The sequence below is a fragment of the Euwallacea similis genome, chromosome 3 (assembly GCF_039881205.1).
Source record: "Euwallacea similis isolate ESF13 chromosome 3, ESF131.1, whole genome shotgun sequence".
Classification (NCBI taxonomy): domain Eukaryota; kingdom Metazoa; phylum Arthropoda; class Insecta; order Coleoptera; family Curculionidae; genus Euwallacea; species Euwallacea similis.
In genome coordinates this window covers 2,928,728-2,954,362 of record NC_089611.1, presented here as the reverse complement: position 1 = coordinate 2,954,362, position 25,635 = coordinate 2,928,728, and the positions used below count along the sequence as shown (strand labels likewise).

The 25,635-nt window shown below is 35.3% G+C and overlaps 1 protein-coding gene across 2 annotated transcripts in view; it reads right to left on the bottom strand.

The window, feature by feature from the left end:
* Positions 1 to 25,635, bottom strand: part of qsm (Zona pelucida superfamily protein qsm) — a 41,823-nt gene that overhangs the window by 13,271 nt on the left and 2,917 nt on the right. For both annotated transcript variants that reach the window (XM_066406926.1, XM_066406925.1), the window contains exons 2-5: positions 7,150 to 7,361; positions 5,889 to 6,043; positions 4,093 to 4,323; positions 621 to 768 (exon numbers count right to left, since the gene is read on the bottom strand). In XM_066406926.1, the coding sequence (XP_066263023.1) occupies positions 621 to 768; positions 4,093 to 4,323; positions 5,889 to 6,043; positions 7,150 to 7,361 (746 nt within the window). The remainder of the gene's footprint in view (positions 1 to 620; positions 769 to 4,092; positions 4,324 to 5,888; positions 6,044 to 7,149; positions 7,362 to 25,635) is intronic.

The following is a 25,635-nucleotide window of genomic DNA, read 5'->3' as shown; positions in this document are numbered from 1 at the left end:
CTTGAGAATGTCCTATCAGTTGTGGTTTTTTTTTGTAGTCTTAGAGTTAATTCCATGGGAGAACACAAATATTGACGTGTATAGCCGAGCACACGAAACGGTAATTTTCCGATGTAAACAGTGTGGGTTGGGTAAGGATTTTCCCCCGGAGGCGTTGTTTTAAATTAGCCCGAAACACCTGTTAAATCGCCGGAAGAAAATGTTATGCGCAGTCAGGAAGTACGCGTCTCGTCACGTACTAGGGGTCAAGTAGGAGATATTGGCTATCAAATATTCATAGCGGAACGTGTGAAATAAGGCGAGCTGTGTTCGTGTTTCGCTTAGATCGAATGGAAGCAAGGAATTCGAAATTTGACTCTAAAACGAAAACATTCATAAATTTGCTTCAAAACTGAGCGAAAATAAGATTTTGAAAGTTAATGCTAAAGATAAAAATATTTTAACTCCATCAATGGGTATAACGATAAAATTTTCACGTCGCAATTGGCGCTAGTTTTAGCTCTTTTAAGTAAGTAAAGGCCACTACTTTCCACTCGAAGCAACGAATAAAACGTCGACGTCATTGAGTATGTACTAACTCAAACTAAAAATGGTTTTATAAGTATTTATGTAATACTTACCCCTTGACACTTGTCTAGACAGACATTCACAGTTCCTTTAAATTGCACGTAAGTCGATTCCGGGAATTTGAAAGCACGGAATTTGGCCACCAAATTATCGCCATCGATGGTATTGAAGTTTTCGAAAAGATAAGGATCAGCTGAACATCTGAAAAAATACAAATATATATATACATATATATGTATATGTATATACAAAATTTGTAAAATGAAAAAATTATTAAGAATCACCATACACCAGTCTATTAAGAAGTGCTGTAGATGTTTCTTGATGGAGTGGTGGAAGAATTTAACGTGGATAAAGGTTAATATTGGGTTATTTGGGAATTTTAAATATTAGAGCGAATTTATATAATATTACGGAAATAAGGAAAATGGAATTGATCTATTCAAAGACGAATTAATCAAAACACTCCAAACCAGATTTTATTAAAAACTAATTAAGTGAATTTTTGTTACTTAATTATTCATTAAGCAGTGAAAAAAGACCAATCTTCTTTCGGAACAAATAAAACTTTGTGTCGGAAGTGGTGGTGCTCAGCCGGAGGTAAAGATGTAAAAGTCCGGCAAAGAGAATATCGACCGAGTTGCCATGAATTTTAAATCATTTCGCCGTTTTACCGTTGATTTATATTTCATTACAAACAACGTCTAAGTACTTGACGTTGTTTTTCTGCGCGATAAAGTCCAGTCTTGACGTTGATTTACAACCCAGTTCGGGGCTTCCCCGTAAATTATCGAATTTTTGCCTCCTTGAGTCGCTTTGACAGCCAACAGTGAAGTATATCTGGTTTTATGTCACGTGGGCGAACTTCAAAAATGATTTTTCAGAGCAGAATTGAGTTTTCTGTTTAAATTATTATTTTCAACAGAGAACAATAAAACATATAACGTATTGAAAATTTTCTTAGAATTTGAAACGATCCTATTTTCCTTTATAAGCAATACAGTTTCTCCGGATTAAGCTCGCTTCAGAGAGCAAATATTATTAAGCCAAAGATTTATCCGGCCGCTAAAACCGGTCTGGGATTATAACTGTGGTGTTTCCACGTTCCCCCTCCGTTGGACTCTATCCAAAGTTGGCACTTTCGCGGGCCAAAGAAGCCGGAATAACAGCTAAATTCTCCTAGAGCGGGAACCGAGACAGAAACTTTGCGTCCGTGTAATTCCGCGGAATGCAATATAAATTACGATTCATAGAGTATATTCTCTATTTACGGATTTTGTGTGTCAGAGGGGCCGGAATAATAGAGTACCGCTCTACGAAATGCCGCCTCTGCTTTCGGTTTCTGCCTTTTTGAATCGCGCCGGATGCCGTCCTGTTTCCTGATGCGAGAAACTCGCGGAATTAGACTTGCACGAGCCGGGCGATACTAATTTATTATGCAATCTCTTGTAGTGCAGATAACGGTTGCATGCGAGCAGATGTAGGGTACGAGTTTTCTTAAATTTATTGTCGGAAACAAAAAATACTCAGAAAGTTTTAAGATTCATACAGCATGATGTCAACTCGATGTAAACAAATGACCAATCACCATCGAGTCTATGCATTTTGATTCGAACCACCATTTGACATTTTCAAAGGGAGCGAGACGCCTAGTAAACAAAATTAAAACACTATAAAGTTGGTAATTGCGATAAAATGCCATTTTAATTCGAATTTTATCGCGATATTTTATGTTATTCTACATTCCTAGTTATTTGTTTTAGTCGGCAAGAACCCGTTAGAGCCTTTACGATTTTTTACATAAAGTAAGCAAGAAATAGGTTATTCCAACAAACCATTTCATTCGTAATGATGGTTCATTTTTTTCTTGCGCTAAACACCGAATTTAACGGAATTCGTGCAGGTCTCGGTATTTCATTTCAGGGACACTTTTCTGCTACTTATATCTGAGCATATAGAACGACACCGTGCGCTTACGTGGTAATTATAGTCTATTTTGGAAATAAAAGGAAATTTAACCATCTTGGTAATAAAAGCCGTCAAGTAGAGTTACGCGTGACGTTTAGTTTATTATTAATTGGCGAAAGCCACCTCTAAAATAAAACCTTGATATGAGGAAAATTTAAAAAAGAAAATGTTTTTTTTTATACATTACACTTAAAATTGAAAGGATTGGAAGAAAAATTTTCTGTGCTTTTAAATGTTTCGTTTCCAAGATTTCCATTGTCCAAATTGACCTTTTCAATTCGAGGTAAAGGCCTATGCTTAAAGGCTTTGAGGTAGTTTATAGCAACCCTTCTCAAATGTAAAACTTTATATTCGACGGCGTTAGAACTTCCCTGTTATAGCCAGAATAAACAATTAAACTTTGAAGGAGAGGAAGAAGTTTCAATAAACCTTTTCATAAATAAAAATACAGCAATAGAATTTATGATAAGTAAGTTCGAAATTCTTCGAAGTTTCTCAGAGAGGAAAAAATACATTTTTTTTTTCATTCGCCATTGTGTTCAGAAATGATTCATTAGGCAAAAAGAAGGCATGCCAGATCATTCACTACTATAATACTCGTATACTATAATAAAGATATGTAGATATTATAATAGAATCACCTCTGTGGAGTTGTAGTAAAATTCAGTAATTCCTATTATCATATCCAAACTAAAGTACCACCCCAAAAAGGATAGTTGGACCGATTCCAAAAAGAAAAACATGGGGATAAATAGGAGCTAACGTCAGTTCCAAAATCCCTATGGCTTTTTCCACTAGAAAGGAAATATCCAAACGTTATTCTCACACAGTCCTCGACGTATTTGCGTACTTTCATGTGATAATTTATTTCCCAGCATGGAAAACTACACTAAGAACACGTCTTGCATGTTTGAGGCCCTCAGACAGAAAAATTAAGCCATTATTTTAACCCAGTGAACAACATCTATCAAAATACTGAATTAGCTTCCATAAAAAATATTAAAACGGCCGAAGAAGAGCTGAAAAATTCGGCACATTCATCAATTTCGCCTGTTAAAACTCCATTATAAAAGTCAAAAGTGTCACGTTTAGTATTTTGATAGGGTAGATGAAGGCAGCAGGTACATGGATAGAATTTTTATTGGGCCGAGTTTTTGTATAAAAATTTATGTTCGCTGAATTTTTACCCAAGAGGGAAGAATATCTATCACGCCCTCTTCCTTCCATTAACTCGAAACGACAAAGGTCATTTGTGCGAATTCTCGGAATCGATTTCCCCCCAAAAATACACTCTCCTATTCAATTAACAACTCACATCTGAAATTTATTATCGGCCATTAGTTGTTTGCGGCTCTATCTGATGAGAAACGAACTTTTTCTGATCCGAGGAGGATCATTAATTATCGTTTTGACGGCGCAAATATCAACTTTCCTTATTAATCACAATCGACGCCATTCGAACAAGAATTTTTTGCATTTTCATTGCACAATCATTAAATTAAATTCACCATTATGTCACGAACGTTATGTTTTTCTCGCCACAATGGCGGAACTTACCCGTTGTAAATAATAGTTTCCTCCTGAGATTTAGTGTCAGAAACCTTCATGTGAGTGACTAAGAGTCCATAAGTTGAGGTCGATTCTGAGTCCAAAGAAATTTCCATTTGGAGAGGAGTTCCGGGGGATACGTTCAGTTCTCCAGTGACCAATTTGCCAGCTTGGCGCACTCCTACTGAAATGTTCGGTTGAGGCGCCATGAAGATCAGACTTGTTGTAGTTTCCAGGTCTCTAAAACACAATTTTTATTCACCATATTGTCAACAAAAGTTGTCAGGATACTACTGATGAAATTATGGACGTAATGAAATTGAAATTACATTTGTCGTAACCTTCAAGTCTGTAAAGCACAATAATTGTTATTCACCATATTATTAAAAGGATAGCTAGGCGTTTTTAGTGAAGGGAAGTAAATTTAATTGATCTCAATCTAATTATCAGATATTAAATTTAAGAAAATTCTTCTTTCTGATTTATTCACATTAGATTTAGAAGAATTCAAATGGCGTCTCGTTTCAAATAAAAACTGGTAGTAATTTTCCAATTCGAAAGCTGCAAAGCACAAATGGCATCGTCAAATTTCCAATTTGCTTTATAGGACAACTCCTGCGTTGAAACAAGCCCAATGCCGCCATTAAACAAACACAGAGTTACGGCGACAAAATTATATAGAAATACATTTCCTGGGGTCTTTCCATTTTTAAAACTTATCTGAGGACGACGTAAAGTGTCTAGTTTAAAAATTATGCCCCATTGTTTTAGCTTTCAGGCACTATGGCAGAGACGTATTAGCGATTTGTATTTTTTTCCAAATAGAGAATGGTCCGAAATAATGGGTTTTTGCCGCAGAGCGATCGGGGAATTGGGATTCTAGAAGTTGGAAAAGGATTGGAGCTGACGATCCAGGCATCGATCACAGGGTAGTCGATTTGATTGATGGCCTTTGTCTTAGAATAACAAAATATTTGCGATTTAAATCAATCCATTTGTAATTCTCTATTACGTTGAGAAGAAGTAATTCTTACATAGAATAACTTTCTTCGGGATTTTCATTCGATTTTCTCAACTTGTATTAGTTCCAAACTTGTCTTAGAATTAAAAACTTATTCCACTGTGGGTTCTTTCACTTAAAGCAAATGCTGTTTAAACTCGCTAGCCGACGTTGAATCTGAATGTCGACCGGAAAAAGGAAAAGTTTGGATGATTTTCGTTGACTTAAAAGCGCTCTAGCGCAATTCTTTGCAAAGTGGGTTAATTTTAATTGCCTTAAAACTTTTGATATATTGGGTTGTCGCCCTAGGTTTGATCGCGAGAAAATAACAAGTTAATGTAACAAGACGCAAAGAAAAAAGTGATGTTTTGGTAATGTATTGAAGAATATAGAAAGACATCATTAGTACCTGAGAGATAGCATCTGTGAAAGTCATTATTCTGTTACATTTTGATTTATTGTCATCAGCCAGAAAAGGCTTTAACATTTTATTGTATCAGGTTGTCGGATTTGATTCTATCTCAAGAAGGTAACAAAAATACTGATACTTAGTGGAAAATATGTTTTTTTTTAAGTTTCAAGGTATACAGCGTGACGTCACTTCTAACTGAGTAAAATCATAAATGACAAAAAATTGCCGTTTGTTGCGTCATATTTTAAGTCAACGCTATTACCGAGGAAAGAAAGGCCTTGTTCTATAAAGTTATGAACGTTATCATGTTTAGTGGCAGTCCACTCTTTAATATTAAATTTGGAAATTTGAAAAATTCCAATTTTCTGTCTGTGTATTTTCCATCATACTTACATCGGTTCCTCGAATCCAGGTGGAAAAACTTGTCTCTTGTGAATGACGCGGTCCTTCTCGACGGAACATTTTACGTGTAGCATATCCCTGGTGCCCGGTCCAGCATCCGATTCCATATTTTCCACGACGAGGGTTTGATAATATATTTTCCTGCCCTGCAAAACAAGCGGGGACAATTTAGAGGCGATGACACGTCCACGGGACGAACCTAAACCGTTTTTCGATAAAATATCGTGTTTCGGAAAACCTACAAGATAAATACAAACGGCACGTTTTTGCATTTCGTGCGAGACGTAGGTTGAGCAATGACAATTTATTCGCCCAGCTGTAAATATAAACAAATTGGTAAGACCGTTATCTGGCAATGGGATTCATTTAGGAAGGGCCCTGATAAACCTTCGACTTTTCAGCCGCGTCAGTTGCCGACGCGTTGACGAGGGTCCAAGAGTAGGTCGTAACGTCGAGTAGCAGCTGTAAAGCGAATTTATCACGTAAAACAGAAAAGGAATTATGTAATATATTACATACGAACGACCTTTGTGGTTTCACCGAAAAAGAAACATCTCAATCTGAGGAAAACAAATAGAAAAACAGATCTCGTTTAGCAAAAAACATGAGTATATAAGATGGTGTCACTGATCTCAATGAAGAGCAAAGAGACTTCAAAAAAATCATTCCCCATTCTGTCCAGAAATCTCTTGATAAATTCTTGACACTTTGATGAATGAACAACTCCCATAAGCAAAAACTAATTTTGATTTTTTTCTGTTTTTTTAAGTTTAACCGAGTCTATAAAGAGCAGTGAAACATTATGCAAAAACAGTTACTATTTTATCAACAAACTTTCTTAAAAATTCTTGTCATTATAACGTATCACATTATAGAGTTAAAATATATAATTAACGTTATAAAACATTTGTCACGAAGGAAAAAAATCCTCGATATATCATGAGTAAACAAGCCATAATCATATGGCTCTATAAAACCTGAAAATTTCAACTTTGTATATAAAAAAACTAAAGGCGTATTAGGTGGGAATGAATTTAATTCAAGGAAAACCAGAAACGTGTTCTTTTTTGAATTTGAATCATTTGTTTCAACCATAAGAAGGTATCTGTAGCAGATACCTGTAAATATACTCATTTTGAACCTTTTGTTTAACCAGAGGCTTGAAATGAAAGTAATATTAAAATTTAACATACATTTTTTCAATCAATAAAGTTATTATAAAATATAAATTTCGCTCTGAAAAAAATCTTACCGTCTGCTTATTGATGACACGTGTAACCGCACATCTGTAGACATCATTAAGGTCCATTTCTAATACAGCCATCTTCCCCTCGGAGCTCGTGTGAGGCCTGCAAGCAGGGTCCGGATAGTCCCGCAGCCCTTGAATATAAATCGTCTTCGTGTTGTCCTTAAGGGGGATTTCCACTCGCATCTGGTCCCGGGTGCAGCGTACCTCCGGATCCACTGAAAAGAGTCGTTAAAATAACACCCACATATTTCTACATATGAGCATAAAATCCAAATGGGTCATATTCCACTCTAAAGGGTGCAAAGTGCGGTGTCTCAGTACATTTTCCAGCAAGTTGACTCGATCGTATCCTTATAATGAGGGGCAAGATGTGCACTCTATAAATTTTTGATCGAGGTGACGCTAATGAAGTGGCAATATCGATTTTATAGGTTACTGAGTCATACACATTTTGATGTTACTGTAGAAGTGGTCGTTTGGATTGATCGAATTTCGTACCGGCTTCCTGTTGTGAGATGATCTTGCCAGATTTTTAACGCGTTTTCCTCATATTTATTCGTTAAGAGTTTAACTGAATCAATGATTTAGATTAAATAATGTGAGCCAAAATAATCTTAAACTGAGTGTTAGTTTAGTAGTAAATCAAAAATTTACTTTAAAATGCAGCAATCCCCATACAAAATTCTCACGTTTATAATTTGGTGATATGACGGTGGTAAAGTTTGTACTCATATTAAATTACTTTGAATTGACTTTAAACTTAAATCATAAATTTCTATAGAGACAAAAATCATTCACTTTTTTGCCAAAAAATATGTCTATAACTTCTTGACGAAAAAAATTGTGTTATATGTTCTGTGTAAAGTCCGTCACTAATTTAAGTATTGTTTAAAATTTAAGATTTTAAAGCTTTTTCAATATGATTTTAGAATTAGGAGTCTACTTTCGTCCAAGCAACGTCGAGTCAAACAGAATTAGACAATTTGCAGTCATGTTTTTTGTTAACAAATTTTAGACCTTAATTATCATGGTTTGCACAACAATGCCCCGATCCTTTTATACGTGGTTTACAGTTGTTTTTGCGGCGTGGGCACCATCTGAATCCGTAAACGAGCGGCCCACAAGCCTACGTGGAAGGCCGATTTGTCATTGGAACCCATTTTTTCTTTAAGTAGAATCCAGCAGTCCATATTTGGTAGAGCAGGTCCGTTTGATGACCGTGAAACTGGTGAATCATTACGGATAATCGGGAAAGTGTGTAACATTGTTCAATGAACCTTCGAGAAAGTTTCTGTTTTAGAAATTAATCCAGCATTTTGTCAAGAAATTATATCATACAGATGGATGGTATATTATTGGTGTTTTTTCATGCATTTAAACATATTCTAGAGAGTCAACAGTCCGTAAACTACAAAGTATGAAACGGATTGTTAAAAATCCAAAACAATGGCCTCAACTTCCTTCGTAAATTACTATCTGCAGTGCGGTTACGATAAATTAATTAACAAGAGGATGAAAAACGTCCAACAATTAAAGCGATACGGCTCATATGCTGGTACTTAGGTGCAAGAATCATTGTTTGTTTATTAAAGACTTGATTTATACGCATTAGCTTGAATTACTTCTTAGGGCTAATTACTGCTTTGTTTCAATGTTCCCCCTCGTAAGGAAACTTCTAATTTCATCGTCTCGCAGATTTGAAAAATTAAAATGTCGAGCAAATAAGTTTCCGCCCGAGTTACGGGTGAAATCCCATTTAAAACTCCCTCAGTTTGCCAAAAGACCAAGAGATCAGTAAATATTACTCCTTGGAAAAATCGTGGGAGAGCCAATTCCCAGTCGGGGTGGTTTAATTTTAAATTCATGGAAATTGTTGGTCGGACTTCTTTTTTAAGCTCCGTGATTTTGTTTTACGTTTGAATTTTAAAGGAGGGGCACCAGAGGGGATTTTAAATTGGGTTAACATCACACTTTTGGACGTGAACAAAGGTTAATAAATATTTAAAACACTTAAAATGGATTTCATTACTTTGTTGAGAAACTTGTTAAGACCGTCGACCGATTTCTGGGAAAAAAGTAATAAAACTTGGCATTCCGGATTACTGAACACTTAGGTTCTCCATTTAGTCAAAAAATTTACTTGTCAGATTAAATTTTGACAAGATGATGATTAAACATCTTCAGGGATTTCCTTAGTTAAAATTTCTTCCAGTGAGGATCAGAATTCCTTCGTATATCTCCGATAATAAATTAGTTCGTAAATTGGGATGCCTACCTGCGTGATTAAAGCAAAAACACGTTCGCTTTCTTGAGCTGACTCGGTTGTGGAAAATAAGCTTCTAGTCTAATGCCGCCTTAAAGGTTAAATCTAAATTGTGTTGAGGCAACAGACTGTAATAATTCCACGTATGTCTATTTGCTTTTCTGTTCACTTTGCTTTCGTAAAGGGAATTTGCTTTGGCATGAAAGCGGTTTTAATTACGAGGGCGCGTGAAGGATGTTCAGAACATAGATATTGTTTCTGGTAGATACCTACTCTAATAGAGAAATGACGGAAAAAAATCCCAAAAGGACCGTTGACGATAAATACTCATGGCGTAAAATCAAAGGAAAACAGCGAGAGCGAGGCTCGAACAACATTACCGCTGAAATATCGTGTACTTATCTCATAATTATGTATTGCTTTGTCAGGCCAGCATAATTTTATAGATGAAGAATTATATTGTTTGCAAGCTTCATGTGATTTTCCCATGTTGTTCGGCCATAGAGACCTGGCGGATCTAATAAAGTACAGGAACCTTTGTTGGTTTTTGTTTGTGGCCACTGACTGATGGTCGAATGTTTAACATGCATTTCACGTGCCGGATAATCGGTAAATATTCTATATTATTTATATCCGTCTTGGAATATCTCAATTTTAGATTTTATAGAAGAATCTATGGAGTTTCAATTGAATTTTCATTCTTTGGAAGTACGCCTAGAGTTATTAGGATTATTCAATAATTTCGGCCCACGTGGTATCAATAACATGTACTTTTTTTATAAGTCTAAAATGAGCTGAGAGAGAGAGTCTAACATAATTCAGACTTGAACTTTATAATATTATATTTCTTGACAAAATGGTTGACGAACATTTTTTAGATATTTTCTATTTATAAAAAAGACTTCTCACTTTAAAACCCCCCTCCTTGAAAATTAATGACTTAATGGGTTTAAAATACTGAGTAACAAAGCCACGGTACTATTCCCTTTGCCTTACCCATTAAAAATAAGCATTGCAAAGCCAATTACTTCCCATTGCGTTCCACGAAACAAATAATGACAAAGTCGCTTGAATACAAATTAATTTAAATCAGGGCCATAATTCGGGGCTTGAACACGCGTTGTACGCCCCGGAACGGCAATTTTCCGGAAAATAGACCTTAAAAAGTTCATTCTTTTGCTTTGCTTTACACGTTCCACCTCTGGCATTATCCTCCGCTTTATAACCAGCTAAGACGTCATTGACCACCACCACCATCATACGGGCAGGCTCAAGACTAATTAGTATTCACCATGGGTTGAAGATCCCATCTGTGAATGGGCATGGAGAATAAAATTTATGGACCATGGTGGTTCAGTTGAATGGGTGCTTAAATTTGTATTTTCCGCGTCTTGTGTATGGAAGTTATTTATCTGATGGCAAAAAAGCTTTGGTTTGATGGTTGCCCCTATATCCGCGATATTTACCGTTTCTGAGCCCCTTAATCCACCCTCATAATTCATTCTTAACGTCCTCCGAGGCTTCTGTAATGTGGAAAATCTGTTGAAAATTTTCGGCATAATTTCTGTTAATTCTGGGCAATTAACCAATACCGGCGAAGTTCAGGCAATAGCTCGAGGCTAGTTTGCGTTTATATCAAAAGTTTAATTGTTTCATATTACTTTTCCCTAAAACCCGAATCTTCAACCTCGTTTTGTGAGTACGTGGGATTATTTTCGTGATCTATTGTACGAAACTTTAAATGAACTCGCGTAGGTGGGTAATTATTTTGTTTGCTTGATGCTGATGATGATGGTCGAGGCGCTTGATTGAGAACAAAGAGTATGTCTGGTGCACCTTTTTGGCTTTTGATAATTAATCTATCATTTGATCTCCATAGTACACGACACGTATCTTTCTATTTTTGTTTTATTGTTAATCTACCAGGCCATCATTATAATTGCATTTTATATGGTAATCCACTTGATCAGTAATTCTATCAAGTCCATAAACATACACAAGTTTACGTGTAAGTAATTTTTATTCATTGAATAATTATGATTTGAGTAAAATATAAAAAAACTCTTTACTTTCCTGCAAGAAATTGTCAAAAAATTCCTGAAAAGATCTTTCTTCCATCGTCAGCATTCCCTTTGTTTCTCGTTCGCATATTGTTCGAAACAGAAAGTGCATTTTACGGCCGAGTACTTCCGTACGCGTTTTCGTACACGATACGCAGACGAAGAGCAATTAATTACTTGGGACCGTATTGTTCCCTGAAATCCGTTAAATTAGAATACAAGTGCAGCGTGATTGCTGTACGCGTGCAAAAGAACTGGAAACTAATGATTTGCACGTCATTGTTTCGTCGCCAACAGGATGAATGTGTAATTAAAAGGTCTGCTCCAACGAAGAGCTAAACCGATTTTGGACTGCCAGAAACCGGTCAGGGCTCCTTGCATGCACTTGTGATGATCCGGAATCTGTACTTTTTGTTGAAACAGGGCTTTTGTAATTAACAGAGCGAGTTGAGCCTGGGAAAATAAAGATGGCGTTGAGGACTGTGTGTGAAAATGGCCGAAAGAGTAGGCCAGTCCAAAAGGTAGTCGCGTCTCTTAGGTATTCTAAATTGACAATAGAGCAAATTGCTTCAAATTATATTTTGAAATATGTAAGAAAAAATGGGTTTACACTCTCATGAAAAAAAACTTGCCTTGTTTTTAATGAACGCCCTATATATATTATTGTGTTTTCGGACTGTACTATTTCAAGGAAAAGTTGATTAATACATATTCCTACATGTATCTACTTTCTACCAATTTTTCAATATCAGTGGTTTAACGGCAGGAGAGTCACTTCGAGTTGCATGGAGTGAAAGTCCATGTTGTAATAAACAATATTTGTGATATTACATTCTTATAGCTATCTTTATTTTTCACTATTTGCGGTCAAAAATCCAAGTTCTTTAATTGACGACCCTGTATACAATCGTGTTTCTCGCATATTATTCCAACCTGGTGCATAACCTCAACAAATTAATCCTTTGAAACGTGCATTGCTTATGCCATTCCCCGATTCCGAGCACGTAAACAACGTTGATCAACAATATGTGAGAAACTACTTGTACCGGCGTTAGAAATTGCTAATTTCTTTAATAAATAATCGTATTGGGTTATGGATTTTACATGTAAATCACTAATAACTCTCACATTTCCCGGCTACCGAGGCTGAAACATTCGACGTCCCCATTGTTCGCCAAATGCGCTTAATTATTGTTTATGAACTGTTATGTACAGATATTTCCTTATAAAAGGCGATTATAGGAAGCACTTGGAAAAAAGTCTATTAAACCGTCATTTTCAAGCGGTTTTGTTTTATACGAATTAACACGCAAGTGGGTAATATTTAATCGCTAGTTATAAAGAGAGGTTGTATAATAGTTTCCTCCGCTTCACGCCTTATCAAACATACACCGCAAGTTTTATTGGGCCTCGCCTGAAATTTATAATTTTCAGCTGTTAAACTTTATTGCACGGAAACTGAATTTAACAGTTTCAATTTTTCTCCCGTGAGTTATACCAGACTTTATGGGCCCCTTTCGCAATGGAAATTTTCAAGGCAATTTATGGGAAATAATTTAGAAATGATAATGCCTACATTTTCGGTCATATTGCCACAGAAAACTAATGCCATCTAGTGGTATCAATTCGGCTAAAAGTTGAATTTAGACACGTAATTTCACGGAGTGTTCCATGTTTACTTTTTTAGTCCGAATGTCGCCTAAAAAATTGCTGTTTTTAATTTCCAACAGAACGCCTTCTAATTGAGGCAATAATTCCTCTGAATGCAATGCTGGCAATGACATTTTTGCCCTCAAAAGCTTCACAGGACTCATTAGCATCATAATCCAGAATTAAAATTAAAATTGCCTGTGGGGAGTTAAATTCTAATTAGCGATATTCCGTCAAAAATGCCCGCTAATTGAAAGACAACACTCATTCCGTCTTTCCAGAATAAGATTCAGGTATGGGGAAAACAAGGGTAAGTAATAAAGGAAACTGAATATGAATTAAATTTGAAAAATGGCTATGAAATTAAAAAACAACAACTTTCGAACCTCGTGTGCACGTTTGGTGAACAGCGTGACAGTGTCTATTGGTTTGACAAGTTCCCAAGACCCAAAAGAGCGTCTGTCTCTTTTTTTAGTGAAAGGTAAAAGGAGTTAAAAAATCAAGTTAAAGTATAATATGTTTGAATTTGAGCTAATATTATTGCGTTATGGTTGATTAAGGGGTCAGAGAGGTTTGAGTAGATGCCTGTGCTTGTTTCGGAGTCAGATCAATACATAAGTAATCCAAGGTCTATAAGAAATTTTCAAAACTTTCGAGAAGTCCATTGATTTTTTTAATCTAATTATTGTTTCTGGTTCCAAACATGTTTTTCAAGACTTTTAATCGCAACATTGAATACAAAGAGCACAGACACAATTACTTGGCAAATTCCTGATGTGAAAAGGGAGGAATATCGGCTAAATTGTAGAGATGCCAAGAGGCAGGGATCGGCATCGGCAATTTAGCAGGAACGTCGATAAATGTGAGGAAATCTCGGGGTATAAGTTAATAAGCCGGTTAGATATGTAGTTATACATGCATAAGCTGGAGAGTTCATTAACATAACTTAAACGGCGATTTGCCACAGCTTTATGCCTCGGAATAAGTGGATTCTTTGAAGTGGTGCTCGGGATTGAGAAAAGTATCGTTATCTACCTTTTTTCTTATGCCGCAAAGTTCGCAAAATGCAAGCGGCTAATAATTGGTTTTTACAGAAAAAAGTTATTAATGCAGGTCTATTATTACCTTCTGATGGATTTTTTTCAATATGTCGTAAGCCTTTAGTTAATCTGAACGAAGCTCTTCCCAACTAACTCTAAGCCCCTCCTTATACATAAATACCTATTCAATTCATTTCCTCGTTTCCAGGTAACCCAAATAATAAATCCGCTAATTATTGGCCCGTTTCAACTAAATCATCATCAATGGGCATATTAAATAGCATCGCAGGTACGCATTAAAGTATCGCAATGTAACGGCACTAGCCGGTACTTACCATAAGAACATCCCAGCAGTATCATCGTTACTATTTATGATCTGCACATGGGCGGTTCGGCCGTTAGAAATTCGTTTCTCCTGCAGTTTCGAATCTCCGTAATGAGCATTGTTATTTACATAATGTAACAAATGCACGCTAATGATTGAATTAATTGATATTGTGCCAGCAACAGTGCTTAAATAGCAAATTTTGTAAATCGGATGTAAATAACAATAATCGTTAACGTCCCAGGGAATTGTTTTGTTCTATTAATTAGCAAGCAGTTAAGTTTTCTTCAGGGCATTTTAGGTGGCTCTGCTTTTTGTTCGGCAATAGTTTGACGCCTTCGAACTTCCGATGCTGAACGGGAAACTTGGCCGGCAGCTAACTTAATCTGTAGCTAACATCTGAAGATTAATAATTCCGTAATCCGGAACGTTTTTCCTGTTCGCCTCTGAAAGCTTATTAACTGAAAGGGGGAAAGTTGGATACAACTCAGCTACGCGGGATTTATTAAATTTTACATAAGCTAAATTACCTAAACGTCTTTAGAAGTCTCGAATCCGCCAAGGGCATACATGCCATGAATTTTTAAGCGGCTTTCGCTACTCAAATATGGATCATTCCCCGAAAGATAATTTCAGGTAGGGATTATTGCTGAATTATTTAAAGTTGCGATGAAAAGTTACGTAATATTGTAACAATGACTAATTTGTCAGCGTCCGGCTTTAATCTTCGACAAGTCCAGCCAATCAGCTGAATTCTTTAAATGAACTGTATATGGGCAGAAGCTAATCCTCCCAGTATTGAGATTTGATGCCCTGTATATAAAATGCATTGCCGGAAAAGGCACAAATATATAAATCCCGAACATGGAATCGTTTTTCATTTTTACTGCCTGCTATTTGGATTTAATAATTCATGAGAAAGCGGCGTGATTTATTTGCGCAAAAAATACGCGCAGGACATATGAGGGAAGGGGGGACACTTCTGCCCTTTGATAAGTTGCCTTTAACGTAAACGCCACCGAACCGCAGAAGTTATGTGGGAGAATTGCAAATTGGGTTTATTATAATGTAGCAACATCAAATAAAAGATATAAAGAAATATTTGAGGTCAAAGAAGTGCAGCAATATTTTTCGAAATTGTTGTGGACTTTTTTGCAGTTTCAGGGTGACAGCCGACAAAGTCGGGGGACTAGGGGACCCCTGCAGGTTCTATCTAAATGGCCGATGGCTCTCGGTCTTATCTGGTCGGCTGGGACCGCCCGATCGGAGTTGGGATTCCACGGTCAGACCTGCAAGGCCAGGATCCTCCTTTCAACCAAATATTGAACAAAAGTTTTAAATCATACGAAAGTGCCATTTCATTCTTTTTACACAGCTTTAAGATGCTATAAGTATCCTTTTACTTTGACTCATCAAATTTTAGGAATTTCTGGGCACGCAATCCAATAAATAAAATGTTTTTTGAATTGTTTTGCGCTTTTATAAGAATCCTTCAGGGCTAAAAAATTCAGCAAGTATATATTTTATAAGTTTATACTCATCATTGATTACATATACTTATAGGTATTTTGTTCTGAAATTTTTGGGTAAATCTTCATGAAAAATTAATTAATAACAATTACTTTTCGGTAATCAAATTTAGATGACGTATCAAAAATAACTGTGTAAATAAAGAATCAATCCTCAACTTATTCATTAGCAATCCATCTCGAAACAGTCCTTGAATGCAACAAAAGAACAGAACGTTCGTCCTTGAACTGCTCTTGAAGAACGACATTTGCATGCTTTTAATTCACTTTCCAACATAATTACACGGTCGGTCTCCCACATAAACATAAAATAATAACCATAATAAAGGCGCAAATAATAAAAACCTGTCGGTTTTATAATTTAATCCTGCTTTTTTTCGCTGAGCGGCCCTATAGAAATCTCACCACTCGGGGCGTTGTTTAGAAGTGTTTGCGCTTAATAGCTTTAAATTTCACCTAAAAGCCGCAATAAACCCTATTAAACTATTAAGTTTTTGCCGATTGAACCTCTTTGTTGTCGAGGATTTTAAATGAGTGGAATTATTAGGGAAAAAAGTTGCTGGAAATGAGTTAAAGAGCGGCAACAAAAGGACGATTAAAGGTAGTTAAAAGATCGCATTTTTTCTAGAATTTTGTCGTCATTGCTTGCAGTGTTGCCAAATGGACTGAATTGTAGTGCCATGCAAAAAAGTAAGTAATATAAAACAAAAATTCATGTGAAATTATGGACATTATCTGATGAATTCTCGATAATATGATGAATACATTTCTCATTTAATTTTGGAGAAATGCCTTGATTTAATTAGTAGATTGGTTTAGCTTCTCCGCATGCATCACATGAATCATGCCAACGGTGGCGAACTGGTATTATTTGAAAATTGGAAATGGATTTTATTAAATTATTATATAAGTGCATTATTTATAGGCGTGACATTACCGTCTAATATTAAATTGAGCTTCACCTCAGTTTTCCATTTTACGATGTTGCCAAGTATTTAATTTTCCATAAGCCCGTTGTCGATTTTCCAATAAACACGGTAATTTTCCAAAATTACGTTTCCGTCCGATTTTCCGTAAAGCCGAGATTTATGCCCTTCGGAGACTGGTTTTCTTGACAATTTCGCCGATAACATTATAATTTACTGACTCGCGTTACACAATACTTTCACATGGTAAACACTGATATAGTATTCGAATCGCATTTCCTCTTTTCTCGGTTTCCTTATTCGCGCTTTGAAACAAAAGCTGAAAATAATTACTGCCCCTGGTTTACATAACTATCTGGAATAAATTTCCCTGCAAATATAGCGTGTAATATAATGAAAACAGAGATGTCAGACCAGCAACAATAAAACGAAATAAAATCGTTTATTGGGCACAATTATTATTAGTTTCATCCCTCTACCGGCATTCATTAAACTACAAGCTGCATTTATTTTGCAATAAAATGAATAATGTTGTTGCTTGAATTAATATGTGTTATATAGGATGTCCATTTTTTGTGCGCCACCATTGAATGAATCTCAGTTATAGCTCACATCAAACAAGCTGTAAGAAAGCCCTAAAAAAAGGAAATTTATACTTAATATCTAGGAAACGAAGTGCGGGTAGTCGTTTTCAATTTATAAGAAAAAATTAAAAAATAAAATGTCAGTTTTTCTCGGATATTTAATGTAGGTAATACCGTTGATTTGAAAAAGTATATTTTTTAATTGAATTACGAAATTTTATCCTAATTTAACAGACCTCGTATGTCATACGATAACAGATCTCAACAGTAGGGCTCTTAGAACGTGCACCCTGTATTACCCCAAAAAACAAAATCGTTATAGACTATACATATACAGGGTGTTCCGTGAAGAATGCGCCAAAAAGGAATCTTATAATCTAGACATTAAAATAATAAGATTTAACCCAACTTGCCTCATGAAAATGTTATTCGTTTAGGATATACAGGGCGTTAAAGTTAATTTTTGTATTTGAATTTCTTTAAGTAAATCGAATAGTTTTGAAGATATCTTGTTCAAATTTTGAATCTATGTTTTTTTTAAGACCGGTAAAATGAATATTTCATGAAATTTGGGTTTCGAAAAAGAGGGCGCTAGTTGCAGCCTATAGGGCGCACATTTATGTCCATATTTTTTTACAAATGCAATAATTGTGATTTTAAGAGGTATTTTTGATAGATCTATCATTTCTAAAGATAAAAGGTATACCTCATTTATTTCGCTAATCCAAGCCATTTTCGAAATATGGCGAATTTAAATTTCCATAACGTGTCTAAGTAAGAGCATAACATTTTATTAATACACTCGTAAGTAGGCTTTGCAGGATTGTTGAAAACAATTGAAAAAATGTCATGTTGTCAATCGACTGAAAATCAACTGCAAATAGTAAGTGGTTTATTTTGATTTGTATTAATACTCAAGTACTATTTATTTAAAAATGCCTAGGCATAATGATTTTTCTAATTATGAAATGAAAGACATGATTTGTGTTTACGCTGAAGAAAATTATAATAGCCGTGCCGCCGCAAGACGCTATCGAGAAAAATACCCAAATAGGAAACAACCGGATCGTAATATTTTTCAACGACTATTTACCAGGTTAGGAGAAACTGGATCATTTCGCCCTAAATGTGAACATGGACCCGTTAAGACAATTTCTGTTGACCTAGAAGAGGAAGTGTTAGTTCGCGTTGCAGAAAACCCCTAAAAAAGCGTTAGGCAGTTGGTAAGAGCTACTGGAGTAAAACAAACAACAGTTTTTCGAATTTTAAAACAAGAAAAGTTACATCCGTATCACTTTACTCCAGTACAAAATTTACTGGAACACGATCTATTACCAAGACTTCAATTTTGTCAAACAATTATTGATCGCCAAAATCAAGATCCAACTTTTATTAATTCAGTTTTATTCACCGATGAAGCAACTTTTACAAGGCGTGGTGTTTTCAACTGGAGAAACAGCCATTATTGGGACTTTGAGAATCCAAAAGTAGTAAAAGAGCATCACTTTCAATATGAATTTTCTATTAATATGTGGTGTGGAATTTTGGACGATTTCATAATTGGACCTGTTCAATTACCTGCAAGGCTTAATGCAGAACAATATTTAGAGTTTTTAAGAACTGAATTAGGAAATTTACTTGAAGACGTACCGCTGAAGTTAAGACAAAATATCATCTTTATGCATGATGGCGCTCCTCCACATTACCCCATTGTAGTGCGTAATTTTTTGAATAGACAATTTCCTAATGGATGGTTTGGACGAGAAAGTGATGTACCTTGGCCAGCTCGTAGTCCCGACCTCAACCCAATGGATTTCTCGTTATGGGGATACATGAAATCCTTAGTTTATGATACAGAGATAAATACGCGTGACCAATTATTTCAACGCATCCAGGATGCCGCCACAGCGATTAAAAATAGTGACGGTTATTTATTTAGAATAAGACAACACTTAATAAAAGGAGTAGGAAAATGCATTCAAGTAAATGGTGGACATTTTTCACACTTGCTAAAATAAAATATACTGTTTCAATAAATTAATAATTGTTATTAATAAATTGTTTTTACTTAATATCGAGCACTTACTTAGACACGTTATGGAAATTTAAATTCGCCATATTTCGAAAATGGCTTGGATCAGCGAAATAAATGAGGTATACCTTTTATCTTTAGAAATGATAGATCTATCAAAAATACCTCTTAAAATCACAATTATTGCATTTGTAAAAAAATATGGACATAAATGTGCGCCCTATAGGCTGCAACTAGCGCCCTCTTTTTCGAAACCCAAATTTCATGAAATATTCATTTTACCGGTCTTAAAAAAAACATAGATTCAAAATTTGAACAAGATATCTTCAAAACTATTCGATTTACTTAAAGAAATTCAAATACAAAAATTAACTTTAACGCCCTGTATATCCTAAACGAATAACATTTTCATGAGGCAAGTTGGGTTAAATCTTATTATTTTAATGTCTAGATTATAAGATTCCTTTTTGGCGCATTCTTCACGGAACACCCTGTATATATGTACTATGTATTATACACATAGCGACTACATACAACGATTGATTAATAAACCGATAATGGCCAATGGCACCATCTATCTCTTGTGCTCCTAGATTATGTTATGTGGCATTTCAATATTTTGAACATTATTATAAAGAATTTTTGCAACCAAATTATGTTTATAGAAATTTCAACAGATGGCAGCGTTTAAAATTGCAGTGTCTTCTCTATGTATGGCCATCGACATATCTATTCACCAAGAATTTAACGCAAAAAAATTTCAATCATTCGAGCTGTGATCTCAAATCCCCGGAGGTCAATTAACGTGCAAACTAATTACTCACGTGTAAACAAACACGTCAAATGACAGAAAGGCCCTGCAATGGGAGTTTTCATCGTTACTGCGGCTCTGTTGTCCGTCACTTGCATTTGCATAACCGAATAGCGGCAAGTGCACGCTGATTCACACACCATTCATTAGGTGACAGAACGAGATACGTTTCCATTATTTATTCAGGTTTAAGTGGCCGAGTTTGAAATTCTAATACGGTTAATTTGAACGAAGCGACGCGATATTACATAATATATCAAGAGATGATTCTCATAAAATATTGTAGAGGAGAGCGCTGCAAAACGAGAATAAACCGAAGAAAACAAATAGCAAATTCTCTTCATGATTCAACAACCAGGTATCATCAATGTGACTTTCCTAAGTCAATCAGTGGTTCCCTCTATTTGTATGAAGTAAAATTTAATGAACTATATTAAATTTCAAAATCCACACGCCTAAGGGCAATTTTCACCTGAATTCCCTTAATAATAATGCCTCTCCGCGTGCTTATATTATATCAGGGAGAGAATGTAATCACATGAACGTCAATATGGGGATACAATTCCGCATGTTCCCACTAATGCCTAACTCGGTTAGAAATTTTCCTTTATGCTCCTCCAGCCGAGTGTAAATTCCTGCCATACAATTTCCAAGTCTAAATTTACAGGTAGGTATATTAGGGCGTTTCTAAGGGCTTGGAATGGGGTGATTTCGGCGGATTATATTCCAGGGATAATGCAGGAATCGTAAAATTATGATGATGATCTCTAGGGGTTTCTATTAGAGTGAGCCAATTTCGAATTTTGAGAGGTATCATTTTGCGACAAGGTGGCAACAGTGGTTGAGGACTCAGTAAGCCAAAGAGCTTCGTATAATTCAATATTCTACCCTACCTTCCACGCCAAATAATATACATATACATCAATCTAGAATTCAGCAATAATACGGCGTTTTCAGGTATGATTATGGATAAAGTACTCTAGGGGAGTGTTTGAGTTGGTATTTTATGGGAAAGTTTACCGATTTTTCGAATCTTCAGGACCTCCCTTTCAAGTTTCCGAAGAAATTTCTAATAATAGTCCATTAAAAAGACATATTTCTGGAATTTTCAATCCCTTAAAAGTGGTTTTAGAAAGTTCTTCTAAATTGATTTTCAAGTGAAACACTTCCTATATTTTGATAGTGTAATCATTTGTAAAGGGTGCCTCAAAAAAAGTGAGCTTTGTGGTGATAAGTACACCATCTTATCGGCAGTTTTCAGATAACTATTTCATCGATTTTAAATGCGCTCTAAAATAGAAATTTAGATTAAATCTCAGGGTGTGTTTTCAAGACTACAAAACCTCAATTTAGAGGATCCTCAAATTACATCTCAGACTGTTGATCCTCAAATGAAGTATCTGGGTAGCTAGAAGCTAAAAATATCCACAATTTGCAATTTTTTTAAATATCTTACATCTTGCCACTTTTCAAGCGTTATTTTTCAAGAGATACTTACCAGAGATATCTCGGGAATCGGTGGAGCAATTGTGTTAAAAAATATTATCACCTCTTTCGAAAATTGAAACAATGAGGGCCAAAATGTCATTGACCTTATTCGAAATTCTTAAATTTACAACCTGTTCGGATAAAAGCGGCGGCACAACCGGTCGGTATCAAAGGGCAACGAGAAGTAGCCACAACAGAAAACTACTTAATGAGAGTTCGCATTCGGACAGGTTCCAACCAAATGGCGGTATAAATGGGAAATTTGCTCCTATCCGAACAAATTTTCCCTAATGAGATTTTAAAGTTGGTGCCACAGGGGCACTTCACGATATGTAATAAAGATATCCTCGTGTTTTACGCTTTTAAAAGCTCATCTGCCTTGTTTCAAGTAATGACTGATACGAGCACCCGGTACAGATGTTCCTTAAATGGCGAATCCCGCTAGTTGCTATGACTAATTGTTGCTTCGTGCGTTACCAGCGGTGTCAGTAGTGCACTACACAAGACACTTTTGGGTGAAATGAGCCATCACCATTAGATGGCCCACTTTCGCCGTAAAAAACGGAAGAGATTACTGTATCGCGTGGAACAATAATCCGAATCCTGCCTGGAAACTTTGGGCCAACTGGCTTCACGTCGAATAACATTTGTAAATGTTAAGGGGGCCTAAAGCTTGAACTATAAGTAAAGTTTCGCAATCAATATTCGATATCGTCTTGCTCTTAAAGACCCGTCTCCATAGCATTACCATGTGTTACCGGTAATATTGGTAGAGCCAAATTTATTGCCATCCGCTCTAATCGTTTGTCAATGCCGATAGTTCGGTTGATAATTGATGGATTTTACTTTAATTCACTATACAATAAAAATACTCTATAATTAGGAAAATTTAGTGGCAAGTTAGTAATATAGCCATGAATGTTCAATTAGAAATAGAAGACGATGTGATCCTGGATATACAATTTGACAAACTCTCGCTTAGAAGCAGATTTAAATAATTCATTTTTAATTAATGAGAAAAACTGTTTTTCGGTGTTTAAATTGATTATAAAAGAAAGAGTACTCAATAAAATAACAAATTAATATTTTTTCCCATAATTCTAACCTAAAATTGTGCCTAATACTTATACCTTAGTAGCATAGCTCAATATGAAAAAATCACATTTTTTTTTTAATTACATATTTTTAGACTAAAAATAATTTCTAGATTCCAAAAAAGAAAAAAATTATAGGGCATTACGTTTAGAAATCGAAAGTTGAGGTCATTTCCGGTTAAACCGGAAGTGCTAGATAAACGTCATTAATGTCAATCAATCAGCTCTATTCTCATATAGCTTCCCTACAAATTTCAACTTTCTAAGTTTAAAAACAAAAAAGTTATAAAGACGTGCCACGTTCTTGAATTACCCAGTATACAGGATTATCCACCCAATCCGTTCATTAGAAGTTTACTAGGATCTAAAAGTGATACGAATTTGAAAATTTGCAGTTAAGTTCGACATATACTATTTTCTTAAAATATTTTCAACTTGCTGTCACTTCCGGTTTAACCCGAAATAACTGTAACTTGCTTATTTTAAATGGAACCCCCAGTATATTATTTTATTTTTAGATTCTTTATGTTTAAGGATCAAAAGCTTGTTATTCGTCATACTACATACCCTGTATATTATTAGCTTTTTATTCTACAAATATACCATAGGATTTCTCCAACTTTATGAATAACCTGAAGAATTTACTTTGGACAATGAAAACGCCAAGGACTAATGCGAATAAAAGATATATAAGTTGAGAAAAAACCCATATGATCTGCTAAACGTAATAAAAATTACAAAATTGAGCTTAAACCTGAAAATAAGGGTGCTTTTCACTCAGATTACCTAATCAAAAAATATTAAAATCGATGAGGTTTAGGTTGGGACTGTTATCAGATTGTTTTATGAAGGTCGAAACATTTATACATATGTCAATTTATAAACCCCAAAAAGATTATTTTCACTTAATTTGAAATGTTTTCTTCCGTATAAATTGAAATATGAAATGAAACGTTTGGAATTAGCTAAGAATTCAGTGAGAACGAATTTTTTACTTTTCTTACAATTTGTTTTGTTTACACTATGGTGACGTATGCTGTCTAGAACAACCAATGTTGCCAGATCTTCATTATTTTATTTTAATTGTCAGAATTATTATGGAAATTTTTAATGTCACCTTGGATGCTAGAAACAATCCTTTTATCTTTTTTTCAAAAAATGTCAACAATTAGGTTCACCATCTGGCATGCGTAGGACGTACGCACACTCCATCAAATCCCTGCCACAATAAATCATTAACTATACATCACATGACTTAGATAATGGGACTCAATCAAAGCCATCTACAAGAAATCACTTATATGAATGCATCTTAAATCTGCGTCACGTAGATGCCTAGTGTAATTATTAATAGCTTTTAAAGCTGTATCATCATTTTCCCAGCAGCTCACCGTCCCATATGGGAGTGCCCAATGGGGCAGACAGAAATAAAAGATTTGCTTCATGGTATTGCCTAGATTCCTCAGCTTGACCCGGCCCGCGTAGATAGAAAAACTGACCTAGTCTCCTCTCCACGTAGACACATACTTCTACCAAAGAAGATATAATTAACTTTCGAATAAACGTAATTGTTATTGATAGGCGATTGGATATTGTGGTTGTTTTTTGTTTGGATTAATTGGACTAGTATGGAGATGTGGGAATTGGTTTTGCAAATGTGCATTAGGTAACATGACTAGTTGTGTGATTTTTCTTTTATAGGAGATAAGAAGCGTCTTCCTTGAAATAAATTTTCTAATTTTAAGTCCAATTAAATCGAAGTTTATCCCGAATTTATTGCCCTATGAATTTCAATTAATTAACAACCGACTTTAAATTTAAATTCTACATAATTCCGTAAGTCCAAGCTACACAACTTCGTCACTTTGCCTCATACACCCGGACTTTAAACGTCATTCTAATTAATGCACATGGCGAAACTGCGGAATAAGGCTATTAATATTACCATCGAACATAATAAAACGCTCCTATTAATACTTGTTAAAAAATCAATTATTATCGATTAGAAACTTCTACTATCTTGACATAGTGATTAACCATGATTCAATGCATGAGAAAATCGTTTCAAATCGGCTTTAATTCTCAGCATAGGTAATTAGTTAGTTAGTTGCTTTATTGCGCTTTAAGTCTTCCGAAGTAGGACTAGTTTACCTTCAAAACTCACTTCAACTCAAACAGTAATACACGTTTTTAAATGACATTACTAGCTCTTTTTAAAGTATGACTTCAGCTTCTGTGACGGCTTCAAGATCGAATAATTGTATGTTTCTTGAAATTTAATTTATCGCTATACTGCCATACACCCTATCATGCCATCATCGTTTCTCGCAGGAAGTTGTCAATTATTACCAGTTTTCAAGTTTAAATGCTTTTAAGAGAAATTATTTTAATGATTAGACGTAATTAAATTACGTGCACTAATGAGAAAAATGCTCTATTACAAGCAGCTCAGACTAACCCCTATGTAGATAACATTCAAGGAATTTGGGTGCGCCCCTGCATTTTCCTTGACATTTTACACAAATTGCGGACTTTTTATTCGAGAGACGAATGTTTGCGTTGGATTTTGTTTGAGCGCCGCAAATACACTCCAACGTGATTCAAGTAATAAGTGAGAGTTGCCACACCAACTTTATTCAAGCAGCCTCCCTACTATGCTTTAAATAAATTTGCAATTATTATAAGAA